Genomic DNA, 14465 nt, shown 5'->3' with positions numbered 1-14465 from the left:
AAAGTGCTTTTTATGAGCACTAGTTCTATTACAGAAATTTGCCCTGTGGGAAATAATATGCTGCATCGCTAAACACTTATAAGGTCCCAAAGACAAAATCTATTGACTATGCTAATGCTTGTTTGTTATATGAAGAGGACATACAAGTTTTTACTGTACCATTGCGATCTTTGCTTCTCATGGATACTATGTCCCTGCATGGAAATCCCCAACTGGCAGAATGTCCGAAAGATTTTGACGTAACCAGTGAGTGGTGCTACATGTACCCTAACTAAGTGCATGCCTGTGCCCTATGCGTGGAAGTGATATAATGGGCCTACTCTACTGTTGCTTGGCTGGGCACATCCTTCTGGGTGTTTGCAGGTCTACTCTCATTACAATGATGATGGAGATGGAGGAAAGTGCAGAAGGGGTCTGGCAATTATATTGCTCCTCCCTCGCAGTACCTCACATCTCCCAGCCGTTCTCTGAGATGCTTCCTCTAGGCTTTAGATGCTGGAGAAAGTTGAGCTTGGCATTGCAAACAAAAGTACACTGGTAAGGTTAAAAATGAAAACGTGTTTACTAGTAGCTGTATGTAGGTGCAGTAATCGATTGCTCGGTTTGTGCTAGTATTTTATGTAACTTGGTGAGTCAATGATGATTGTTTAATGAAGGCCACAGTAATCATCTTCCTTTAAAAATATGCATTCAGACCAATTTATTTCACTCTTTCATTCTTTTTCAGGACAGGACATACTCCTGTGCCCTATATGGGGTTTCCACAGGTAAGGACTATGGGTGCTCCTGTGTTTGTAATTAGATGTTAATCTAGAGTTAAACATGTCTCTTGTAGTCCAAGAGAAGAGCATCATCTACTTGTGGTGGCTGAACAAGTGGCTCTCTGGGCGCCTTTAAGGAGACCATTGGAAACAGAATGTGCCTGCTTCCCCAGATCAAAGGAGTCTTGTCCGCTTGTTTCCTCCTGTTCGAAAAAGGTGCGGCATCTTCTCTCGTTGCACCATCGGACGATGGTGATGCAGGCAGCCATATCAACTTCACTTGATTGTGTTCACTCATTCAACCTTGTGTTGTGCAAATATCCACTTAACAGATTCTAACTTATTTAGAATATGACAGTGGCATTGATCCTGGGCCTCCCCAGTCTCTCCTCAGTCCCTGACCATCTGATAAGGCTAAACTGGCTCCTGCAATGTTCCTGAGATCTGCATCCGAACTCTAGCAGATGATTCCATCCTTCAGGTGCTCTTTGCAGGAAACGAGATCTATTTATATGATCACAGTCAGCATTTTGAATCTGCTTCCTCTTCACTTGAAGTTTATCTCTGCAGAACTCTTCTACAGAAGCAGTTTTACTCGTGGCTTTGTCCTCTTCAGCACCAGCACACCCACTGGTGTAATAGAGTATTACATAACATTAGAATCAAAAATAAAAACATGTCATGCTGCAAATGTATGTTCCAGGTCAGCTTAGGAAGTTGCTGAGCATATCAGACATAGGCCACTGTAGAGAAACAGAGCCCTGAACGGCGAGCTCGAGCTCTAGAATGCAAATCATGAACATCTACCCAAATATTAAAATCCCTCAGCAAGTGAATATGAGAGGTCTTAGAAATAATAGATGATGGATGGGAAATCAGAAAACATGTTACCAAGGCCTCCAAGTGATCCAGGAACCCAATAAACCAAAATAATTGTGTTAGTTAAAAAACTTTGAATGGTGCGTTCTTCCTACTGCTTAACTGGTTGTCGATAAAAATAGTCAGTTCTGTACTGCTGCAATTTCAGGAGGTCACCACAGAGAACTTGGGGGTTTGGCAGGTCGTATTGGTATTATTCTTCCTGGACATGAAATTGCTCGAAAAGAAGACAACTCATTCCAGGGGCCTTCTCTCAGAAACAATCCCCCATTTGTGAACTGGCCTTTGAAGGAGTGCTGAAATTCACCATCTCCTCCAACACCTCTAAATTCACAACTCACTATCTCACCTTATACCTTCTCAATGCCAATCCATGCTTCCAGTTTGAAAAATAAATTCACAGAGAACCTGACCAAATGTTGTACCATCATGACCAACTCCCACACAAACAACACCCTCCTTGTAGCCCTGAGCCTGTCTAAGGGTGAGGCCACAGTAGGGCCATTAGAATCATATCTGTTTTCCTGGACCTCTTGAATATCAATAAGTCTCTAAAAGCTGAATACGAATGAGCTAACTGTTTCAATGAAAGTCAGTAGGAGCAAACTTTAAAATAGATTTCAAGGAAACCAAAATTGCTCTTGGGTGATAGCCATTTTTATAGACTTCGAACCTCAGCAGTGGAGACAGTTTTCAGACTTAATAAGATCAGATGTTTTAATAAAACTGGTCCTTGAACAAGATTGAAGGACAAATAGGTCCACGAGCCGCAAGAGCAAATCTTACTATGTTCTAAATGGAGGCAACGTTAATGACGAGTGGGGTTGCCCAATATCAGGACAGTTCTTCTGTTCTGAGGGACCACAGTTTGTAGGTCCCCAGCCCTCTTACTGGAATCGAAACCTAAATCAGAGGACAAACAGCAAGTTCATCTTTCCAGGTAGACATGAGCAGATGAAAAAGACCTTTGAAAACAAAATAAACACTATGCAACGTTTCATAACAAAGGGCCCGATTCACAGAAGTGATCTGAGACAAAATCTTAGGGCCAAAACTTAAGTTTAACTGAGACAAAATCCTAACTTTACCACTTTCGGTATTCACAGAGATCATTCAGGAGTAGTAAAGTTAGGAATCCTAACTTTACTACTCCTAAATTCACGTTGTGAATACCGAAAGTTGTAAAGTTAGAATTTTGTCTCAGATTACGTTTGTGAATCGGACCCAATGACTTTTGGAAAATGTCAAATAAAGTCCAAGAGTATGAGTGAAAAGAAAACTACTCTCTAGCTGAGTAAATCCACATGACACAGCTATGTGGAGCCTACAAACACACATGGAGCTTTCATTGTATAGCATAACAATTAACTCCCTCACTCTCATTGCATGCTAGGTGTCCTTAGTAGCTGTGACATTTTCTGTGAGGTTGCTGCGATACTGTGCCGTTTTGTGTTAAACTGAAGAATTAAAAAGGGATTTTCAGCTCAGTTGAATTGCTAACATATTTTTAAGAAACTTATACGGTTCCTACGAATTATGTAGGACTGTGTATCTGGACTGCATAAGCTTCAGAATATGGGAACTCAGTTCACACATGTAAGAAAATGTTTGTCTGGTTCCTAACTAGCTCACAGTGCCCCATCTGAACCCCTAACCGTACCGGGGTACCATCGTGACCATTTTTATGATTCAATCAAGCAGATTGCACTTATGTAAGGACCTATGCAAATTAGTAGCAACAGTAACAGCAAAGTAACCAATTAATACTCTCATTATGCCTACTATCCATTTACCTCAGGAACCTAACTGATTACTCATCTTTTCCAAAAATCCCTATTTCCCCATTTCTCACTTGCAGCACTGCGTGTTAATTACTTTACAAACTCCAACTTCTTTATCTGAAATTAAATCTCATGCCGTTTTATGTTTCAAAATCATACTGCGTATCATAATACTTAATTGTGAAATATTCGCTAATCTTTCTATTATGCTTGTTTTCTAATTTTTACTACATTTACTGCAATTCCATTTGGTACTATCATTGCTGTGCAATGTCTGATGCGTCATCTCTCTAATTCCTATATATTAGTTTCAGTGTATGATGTATATTTCTCAGTCTATACTTCTCTCAATATATCTTCTAGCCCAACTTTCTGACTCATCTCAAACTTCTTTCTACACCTCTTTCCAATGCACTACCCTATCTCTCACCCTATACATCTATCAATATATACTCTACCTCCACTCTCATTTATCCCAAACCCCATACCACTACTATGATCCCCAAAATAGCCCTTGCATCATCTGACACCTCTTTTAGTATATCGATTCCCCAAAACAAACCTTTCTAAACTCTTCCCTCTGACTCTTCCCCTCCAAAACCCCTTTTTACTTATCCAAAAGCCTCCTCCTACTGCTATGACCTCAAAACAAAAAAAATCCTACACTCTTCTATAACCCTGGGTGGTGAACTCCGCTCCCCTCGCGGAGTTTGCAGAGTTTTCTGCACTCCGCGTTACGTGGAGCTCGCGGAGTTCTGAAAAACTCCACTTCGTGCAGCAGAGCAGAGTTTTTTTCCTCGTTCGCGCTCACTAACATCAAGTTGGCGAGCGAGGAAAATTCACCTCCCGGCGAAATTTTTCCACGTTCGCGATCGTCAACATCAAGTTGACGAGTGCAAGCGTGGAAATAAACTTCCGGGCGAGATTTCTTAATGCGAGGGGGGTCAGGTTTCTCATTGCGAGTGGTCGCATATGCTTACGACCGCTCGCGTTGAGAAACTGCCCATTCTGTGCCCCCTTTTATTTTGTACCCCTTGTGCTGACTTCTGTGCCCCCTTTTATTTTGTACCTCTTGTGCTGACTTCTGTGCCCCCTTCTTGAGTCCATATCCTGTGCCTGTCTCCTTTCCCCCGTCCCCGCCGCTGATTCCCCTGCGGCCCCGCCCCCTCTGTGCCCATTCGCTCCACCCGACACTCGCCTCCCGCCTCCCAGCTGCTCCTAAAATCCCCACTGCCCCATATATGGCGGCCGCGCCGCAGGCGCACTGAAGGCGCGCCTAAGGCAAGCCCGTCTGCGCCTGTCCCCGCCTGGACTGCGCCCAGCGCCAGAACCCCTGCCCCTCGCACCAGCCACGAAGACCGCCTCTGCTACGACACCAACACCCTCGTCGCTCTCAACCCAGGAAGGACCCACACCTGCTGCAAGGCCGCCCCGAAGCTCACCCACGGTCCCTTCACCTGCCTGAACTGCAGCTTCTCCTGCCTCAAAAGCGCCGAGACACCCGCCACGACAGAACCCAACCAGCTTAGATGCATCCTGATCAACACCCGCTCCGTACACAAACACGCCGTCGAGCTCTGAGACCTACTCGACACCGCATCCCTGGACGTTGCCTTCTTGACCGAGACCTGGAGGAACGAAGCCTCCTCGCCAGACATCGCCATAGTCATCCCCGACGGGTACAAGATCACCCGCAGAGACCGCACCAACAGGGCCGGAGGAGGAATCGCCACCGTCCACAAAAAAACCATCAGGGTCTCAACAAACACCAACGATACCCTCAGCACTGCTGAACACATGCACTTCCAGATCCACACGGACCCCAAGACCACCTTAAGAGGCACCCTCGTCTACAGACCGCCACGACCCCGGCCTCAATTCTGCGACTCCATCGCCGACCTCATCAGCACACACGCGCTGACCTCCCCCGACTACATCCTCCTCGGAGACCTGAACTATCATCTGGAGAACAACAACAACAACAACTCCTCCACCCTGATCGACAACCTCGCCAACCTCGGACTAAAACAGCTCGTCACGACGCCGACCCACATCGCCGGTCACACAATTGATGCCATCTTCTCCTCAAGCCCCCACGTCACCTTCAGCCACGCCTCCGAACTCACCTGGACAGACCACCACTGCATCCACTTCTCCTTCCGAAAACCCCTCACACACCACCGCACCCTACCGACCCCCCGCCGCTGCTGGGGCAAAGTCACTGAAGAACAACTACAGACAAGCCTAGCACTCAATGCTCCGACCAACCCCACCAACCCCGATGATGGTGCACTCACCCTCGAACGCTGGATGAACGACTGTGCCAACACCGTAGCCCCGCTGCAAAAAAACACCAACAGAGACACCAGCAAAAGAGCCAGCTGGTTCACCCCGGAACTCCTCGACTCAAAGCGAACCTGCCGGAAATTGGAGAACATATGGCACAGCGACAAGACGCCGGACAGCCGCGCTGCCCACAAAGACACCATCCGCAACCACCACCATCTCAACAGGACCGCCAAAAGGACCTCCTTCACAGACCGCCTTGACAATAATGCACACAACAGCAAGGAGCTCTTCAACATTGTGAAGGAACTCTCCAACCCCAGCTCCAGCGCTAACAACATCCCTCCATCGCAAGCCCTGTGCGACTCCCTCGCCACCTTCTTTCACCGAAAAATCACCGACATCCATGACAGTTTCGAACCCCGGACAACCCCTGCGGGCCTCGTCGCACCAGTCCAACCGCACCCCACCGTCCATGACTCCCTGACAACCTGGGCCAACGTGAGCATCGAGGACACAATCAAGACCATGGGCACAATCCACTCCGGATCCCCGTTCGACCCTCTCCCACACCACATCTTCAACAAAGACGGCAATTCCATCGCACCCCACCTGCGCATCATCATCAACCTCTCCTTCGAGACCGCTACCTTCCCTGAGAACTGGAAGCACGCAGAGATCAACGCCCTACTGAAGAAACCCAAGGCAGATCCGTGCGACCTCAAGAACTTCCGGCCCATCTCCCTGCTTCCATTCCCAGCAAAGGTCATCGAGAAGATAGTTAACACCCAGCTCACCCGTCAACTCGAAGACAACAACATCCTAGACTCCTCCCAATCAGGATTCCGCAGCAACCAAAGCACCGAGACCGCCCTTATCGCCGCCACAGACGACATCAGGATCCTGCTAGACAGCGGCGAGATGGTGGCCCTCATCCTCCTGGACCTCTCCTCTGCCTTTGACACCGTCTGCCACCACACACTACGCACGCGCCTCCACGACGCAGGGATCCGAGACAAAGCCCTGGACTGGACCACCTCCTTCCTCTCCGGCAGAACTCAGAGAGTCCGCCTCCCCCCGTTCCGGTCCGAGGCCTCCAAGATCATCTGCGGCGTCTTACAAGGATCCTCCCTCAGCCTGACGCTGTTCAACGTCTACATGGCACCACTAGCACGCATCGCCCGACAGCACGACCTCAACATAATCTCCTACGCTGACGACACGCAGCTGATCCTCTCCCTCACCAAGGACCCTCTCACTGCCAAATCCAACCTCTACCAGGGAATGAAGGCAGTCGCCGACTGCCCATTGACCACGCACGCCATCTGGGAGTCATCCTCGACTCAAAACTCACCATGACCAAACAAGTCAACGCAGTCTCGTCCACCTGCTTCAACACCCTCTGCATGCTGCGCAAGATCGACAGATGGATCCGGACAAACACGAGGAAAACAGTCACCCAGGCCCTAGTCAGCAGCAGACTCGACTACGAAAACGCCCTCTACGCCGGAGCCTCGTCCAAGCTCATCAACAGACTACAAAGAATCCAGAACGCCTCTGCATGCCTGATCCTCGACGTCCCGCGCCGCAACCACATCACCCCCCACCTGAGGAACCTGCACTGGCTCCCCGTCGACAGAAGAATCTCCTTCAAGCTCCTGATCCACGCACACAAGACACTCCACAAAACCGGCCCAGCCTATCTCAACAGTCAACTCTCCTTCTACGTACCCAACAGGAAACTCCGCTCCGCTGACCACGCCCTGGCCGCGGTCCCGCGCATCCGTAGAACCACTTCCGGAGGCAGGCCCTTCTCCCACCGCGCCGCCAAGACCTGGAACACCCTCCCCCTCTATCTACGACAAACCGAAACCTGCTGACCTTCAGGAGACAACTCAAGACCTGGCTCTTCGACCAGTAGCAGCAGCACCCCCCTTGCCCCCCAGCGCCTTGAAACCCTTACGGGTAAGTAGTGCGCTTTACAAATTAACTGATTGATTGATTGATTGATTGATTGATTGATCCACTAATATAACCTTGAAAACATTTGTAACTCTTCTTTCTTATGATCATTGTATTCACCACTGGGCACTGCAAAATACCATTTAATTCACTTTATGTGTAAACTCAAGTGCTCCATGTTAGCGTTTGCGTTAAGTGTGATCACTCACATGCTTCTTTCCATCACTGGGTCTGCTTAGCACAACTTGTTTTCTTTTCTATATTAACTTTTTATTGATCATAGTCAACAGTACAATATGAATATACAACTTTATATAATCATGTTCTTGCTGATGGTAGAAAAAACAGGAAACATGATCTAGACCTGCAGTAACAATGTAGATATTATTCTAAACGTTGAAAATCAAAAATAAAATAAACACTGTATACGATGTTGTCCTTTCGGGCACTACAGTCACTACGGTCATATATATATATATATATATATATATATATATATATATATATATGATCTTGGTACATTTCCATAATCATATATGAAAGAGTAAGAACGCAAACCAATTTTATCCCAAATCGTGCTCCTGCCTGTAAAAAGTAACAATGAATCTTATAAATGCTGCTAGAGCCATAAACAAGATGTCCATGAATAGGGAGACACCCTGTCTACAAATCAAAAAAGAACAAAATAGTATATAGTGATTTCAGCATACATATAGCAAGGGAGGAAGAAAGAAGGGGGGAAATGGTTTCAAAATATCTCACTCTTGAGGCTAAGATAGAGACCGAAACTCCCAAAATAAGGCCAACCACTAAAGTGCTGCTGGCACCATCCTGGGATAGTGTAAAAGAAGAGGGTGGCGGTGAGGGTTGGGGTACAGAGCATCCTATTACAGAGGAACGAAGGTGAACGAGTGGAGTGACGACCACAGGAGATCAGCACGTGTACTTATTAAAGTATGGCACATCTAAAGATATTTAGAAACTCCAGGTCACTGGAAGGAGGGGTCGGGGTAGGATTTGTTGAAAGTGCGGTGGCCCACCTACAGATGTTTCAAGGCCTTTGATCCATAGCAATGCAGCTTCTTGTCTGCCCTTGTAGATATGGAAGGATCATTTTAGGTTAGCTGTATCTATGCTCAGATCAAATGAAGGAAACGATATGGCTCGAAACATGTCAATGTCATCTTGTAAATTGTAGATTCGCTGTTCCCACAAGGCTACTTGAAACATTTCAGTGAGCCATTTGTGTTGTGTAGGTATTTGGGGCAATCGTCAATGCCAGCGTAGATATAATTTGGCCATGGTCATAGCGTTCGGCAGTGATCTGCTCTCATTTCCGGTTAGTTAGCTAGTTCAGGTAGGGCATTTGTGTCATGATGTAGAACTAGGTCTACTGCCAAAGTAGAAGGAAGGGCTATTGCCATTCCAAGAGTGAGTCTGGCATCACACGCAAGTTGCTGTATCTTGAGGCATTTGTGCAGGATGTGGACTGCGTCACAGACTGTGTGATTGCATCTCCAGCAGTTTGAGTGGTGTTGGAGACCAGAGATGGCTCATTTTTGGAGGGGTTCAGTACCAGTCCTGTGCTGTTTTAAAAAGGCAGAACTTCATCCGAGCTTCACAGGTGCCCTTGTCTAAGGCTTCTATTGTTTCCTCCAGTCCTGCTCTGTATAGTCCTCCTGAACCCAAGCTTTCTCCTTGAGATGAAATTGGGATGGAAGAGACTTAGAATGTAAACGTTGCTCAAGTAGATTGTAGAAGCCTGACATACCACCTTGTATAGTCACCAGTGTTTGGAATATTTTACAGTTGTGGAGTCCTGTATGTCTCATGGCTCTGTCCCTAGTATACTCAACAAACAGTGTCTCAGTCGTAAGTATTTCCATTCTTGTGTCACGGGAGTTGGAATTTGTCCCTCAGTGCAGCAAACGTTTTCAATTAGCCTACAGATAATTGATCTAAGGTGAGAATTCTAGCTTTTTCCCACAATTCCCATTTCATAGGGATAACCCCACCCATAAGGCTGTACTACTTCATATGGGTGCTTGGGTATGTTAAAGCACTCTGCTGCATCTGAGGGCTTTCACCGTAGAAATTTTTTGTCTTGCCTCATACTCCCCCAAATAAAGTTTTTACGGCCAGATGTATGACCGTTTTTAGCTGTCACAAACAGAAAATTGGGCTGTTTGCGAAACTAAAACGGCTTTTAGCATGTACTAACCCTATTTTGCAAGTCAGTAACCTTTTATGACTCGCAAAATAGGGTTTTCAAGTTGCTATTAGGAAGCGGCGTGCCAAGGGCATCCCTTCCTAATGGCGAGTCGCAAGGGCATCTACGATTGTTTGGCGAACGGAATCCGGTTGCAAAATAATCTCAGTTTACCGCCTACTTCAACTAGGTAGTAAATCACTCAAAAAAAGGAAGAGGGTTCCAGGGGACCCCTTCCCCTTTGTGACTGGCAGCGAAAACGTTTTTAAGAGGATCACTGCCTACTCTTAAAAAATGAAACAGAAACGTTTCATTTTTCTTTTTGAAACACATCCCGATTTTCTTTAAGAAAAACGGGCTGCATGTTTTAAAAAACGTTGCTTTATTAAAAAGCAAACACAGACGTTGTGGTCTGCTGTCCCCAGCAGGCCACCATCCTTCTGTTTTTGCCCATTCCAAATGGGTCGTAAATTGCAACCTGCCTCATGAATATTACTGAAGCAGGTCATTTGCAACCCCATTGGAAAACACTAATGTGTCTGTAACGCATTAGTACATTTCATTTAGAGACTTGCAAATTGCGAGTAGCTCAAAATTGCAATTTGCGAGTCGCAAAATGTAATAGTCGTATATCTGGCCCATTATGTCTTTATCAATGGTTCGTCAACATAGAACATATGTGAAGCATGGGGCTACTACCATTTTAACCGCCCGTCCCCCACAGTGAGAGGTTGAGCTGGTTCCATTTAGGGTAGTCACGCTAAGTCTTAGCAATGAGTGGATCCAAGTTGTCAGATACTATCTTTTCCACCCACAGTTGTCAATGATTAGTCTTAGTGGTAACGCCCTTCATGGGAAGAGCTTCACCTTTGTCCCAGTTGGTTTTATATCCCGATATGCCTAAGATGGTAGTGATGAGGGACATCAGAATGGGCAAAAATCTCGGTAAGCGTTAGTAATATGTCAGCTGCATAAGTAATATTTTTGATAGGCCTATAGGGGTCGCTACACCGGAGATGACTGAAAATGGCTTCCATTAGTGGTTCCATCGCCAACAAGAATAATAATGGGGATAATGGACATCCATGTCACCATGAAGGGATGTGAGAGAAAAACTCTGCTGTTACCTTGTGCTGTGGGATTGTGGGATAACCATTGGACTATGGAGATAAAATCCTCTCCCAGTCCCAATGTTGGGGGAGGGAAACCCGAGATGTGTTACTCTTAAATAAAATAAAATTAAAATAAACATCACAGGAGTCGAGAGAATGTGGTGCAGCTCCCACAGCTGACTCCAGAGATGGGGTTCGATTCTCGGTGGCACAACATCCTGTGAGTCTGGGCAAATCACTTAATTTCTCTGGGTGATAAGTTGTGCTTTATAAAAATGTGCTGCAAGACAATAAAGGCAGAAAGAGGCAAAAATCTATGGAAAAAAATAGTTCCACCAAAGTGGATGTTAACGGTATTTCGGCTACAGGAAACTGATAAGAGAAGCAGATGAGGAGCAAGCATTGGTAAATGAAGGAAAATATGTGACAGCCAATAGAAATGGAGAAAAAGAAATTGGCAAGCATATGAACCAATGAAAAGCCAGGAAACTGAGGGGGCCTTTTAAGATTTATATAAAAAACAATAGCAGGCGAAACCTAAAAACTGGGAATATGTGTTGACAGGAAGGCCATCTCTGTCAGGATGAGGGCGAGAAGGTCATCTACCGCACCTGCACATCACAAAGACTCTGTCTCAGCACACTGACAAAGGGTTCACACTAGTCTTTTGTGCCCCCAGAGAAGTTGGGGCCAGGGCAGGCAGGAAGGAAATTCCTGACACCTCAGGGGGTTGGATGCCTCTATAAACTACTTCTATTTCAAGGCTGGTGCCAGGTATAGGTAGTAGACTCTCAGACCCACCTCTTCAGTACACATTTGGACCTGTGAAAGACTCCGGGCTACTCTGCTGCAAGAAGATCTGCTACCCTGCTGCCCTGCTTGTCTGCTGCCCTCCTTCCTGAGTGAGAAGCAATAGACCTGCATCTTGAACCCAGGACCTCCAAAATGGAAGTTTAAAACCGCACACACAGCCTGCAGTGGCAGGCATGAGACATGTTTAATGGGTTACTCAACTGGTTAGTACAATACTAGTAGCATGTAATTTACAGGCCCTAGGTACATGGAGTACCACTTTACTAGGGACTTACAAATAAATTAAATGTGCCAATTGAGTGTAAGCCCATTTTACCATGTTTAAAGGTGAGAGTTTAAGCACTGTAGCACTGGTTAGCAGTGATAAAGTGCAGACAGTCCTAAAAGCCAAGTGAAACAGGTTCTGAAAACAGATGGGTGAAGGCAAAACGTTTGGGCATGACCCAGCAGAAACAGGCAAGTCTAACAACCCCTTTGATACCATAGGTGTATTAAGTGACATTGCAGTGGCCACCTGGAGATGCACACCAAGGAACTAGCTGTCAATTAAAGCTTCCTAGGAGTATGACCTAGAGGTAGTGTTGCTAACGTTGGTGCTACAGACATTTGAGCTATTAACCTGCCCTTCACTAGTGTGTTATTGCTTTACAAACACCACCCAAGACAAGAACTGAGTATTTTCAGTTGTAAAGAGAGCATGGAAGGCTGGTGCTAAATACATATCATGATCTAAAGGTCCAGCCCCTCCTTGAGGCCACCTACTCTCTTAAAATTCAAAATAAGTTAACGTCTTTGAGACTGGGTGTGATGCCTACCCTAGATTTAAACCCAAATGGCAAGATGATGGGCAATGGGGGGGATATGACGAGCCACTTATGTCATCAGACAAAGGAACCGTTGCTGCACATCCTCTGCCCCTGCCCCGCCTTAGGTCTGCAGTGGAGGGCTCTACTGCGTAATGAATACAAGAGCTTGGGAAACAGGACTTTCAGATCCGCTTTACAAGTACACTTACAAGTACAAGTACAAGATCCGCAGCACTCACTAAACCCAAGGAACAGGATACTCAATATTCGACTGGTACAGTTTATGGATATATTTAAGACTCTTATAAAATCCAAAAAGGGCACTTGGGCCACATAGTGCCAGTGTGAGGCTGTTAGAGTGGAGGCAAGAGAAAAAGGTTTCACACCCTGACCTGACCTGACCTGCTGAAGTGCAGGTCAGGTGCCCCAGGGGACCCTTGTCCCTCCAAATTATGGGAGGAAGTAGCCCATTCTGCCTCCCAGGTGCTACTGAACATATGGAATACTTCTCTGGGTTCTGGTACCTTTCCTGACATATGTAAGCACGCAACACTCCTGCCTTTGAAGAAAAAAGCCAATATCGATGCTGGGGTCCTGTCTAACTACAGACCTATTTCCCTATTGCCAGCTCCAGCCAAGATGCTGGAAAAGGTTGTCCAGAGACAACTAGCTAAATATACGGAAACCAATAACATTTTACATGATACGCAATCTGGCTTTCGAGCTGGTTTCAGCACAGAAACAGCCCTTGTGGAGGTAGCCGAATCGGTGAGGGCAGCGGTAGACTCGGGGGTCTCAGCTATGCTGGTGCTCCTGGATCTATCTGCCGCATTCGATACGGTTGATCATGCCATTATGGTGCAACGCCTTCTGGATTTTGGCATTGGGGGAACCGCCCTGGAGTGGGTGAGGTCATTTCTCCACACGCAGACTCAAAGGGTGGCTGTTCAACATTATCAGTCAGAGCAGAAGCACTTGTGGTGTGGGGTGCGTCAAGGTTCAGCGTTAAGCCCACTGTTGTTCAACATCTACTTGGCCCCCCTGTTTTTCACTCATTGCCAAGTGGGGGGTCAAGGCAATATCTTATGCTGATGACACCCAGTTGGTGTTCCCGTTCAAGGATCAGTCAGCTGAGACCTTTGAAAGTTTTAAGAGCTGTCTCACAGAAGTTGCAGTCTGGATGAACAATAACAAACTAAAATTAAATGCTGAAAAAACGGAGGTGATGTTCTTTGGAACTAACAACCCACCTGACTCGGACCTATGGGGGCCACAGGAAATCGGGACACCACCTACCCCAACAGGCATGCCAAAAAATTTGGGAGTTCAATGGAAGGCTGACCTGTCGTTTTCCTCTCAAATTCAGCAAGTAACATCTACCTGTTTTGGAAAATTGAGGCACTTGAGAAAATGTTTACATCTGCTACCAGAATCTTGCAGGCGTACCATAGTCCATGCAACTGTGACGTCCAGGCTGGATTATGCGAATAGCCTCTATTTGGGCCTACCGGCCTATTTGGTCAAGCGACTGCAACTGGTTCAAAACGCGGCAGCGCGTTTGATCAGACGCGTGCCCATGCGAAAACACATCACCCCTTACATTAAAGAACTTCATTGGCTTCGAGTGGTGAATAGAATTAAATTTAAGGCCCTAATCTTAGCTTTTCGTTCGCTCCATGGGCTCTGCCCCAGTTATCTGAAACAGCGTCTATCAGTTTACAAACAATCGCGCCTATTGCGGTCCAGCAATCAGAATCTGCTGGCCACCCCACGAATTAGGAAGGAGCACTGGGGTGGTAGATCTTTTGTGGCCAAAGCTGCTAAATTCTGGAATTCCTTGCCGCTTTCTTTAAGGT

General features: G+C 46.4%; 1 protein-coding gene across 1 annotated transcript in view; it reads left to right on the top strand.

The window, feature by feature from the left end:
• LOC146863793 (sushi domain-containing protein 1-like) overlaps positions 1-14465 on the top strand; it is a 192040-nt gene that overhangs the window by 117054 nt on the left and 60521 nt on the right. The window contains exon 5 of the mRNA XM_085636828.1: positions 728-767. Coding sequence (XP_085492954.1) covers positions 728-767 — 40 coding nt within the window. The remainder of the gene's footprint in view (positions 1-727; positions 768-14465) is intronic.

Source organism: Triturus cristatus, chromosome 2_1 (genome assembly GCF_964204655.1).
Source record: "Triturus cristatus chromosome 2_1, aTriCri1.1, whole genome shotgun sequence".
Taxonomy (NCBI): domain Eukaryota; kingdom Metazoa; phylum Chordata; class Amphibia; order Caudata; family Salamandridae; genus Triturus; species Triturus cristatus.
The sequence above is the reverse complement of the archived record's forward strand: the minus strand, read 5'-3'. Positions and strand labels throughout refer to the sequence as shown.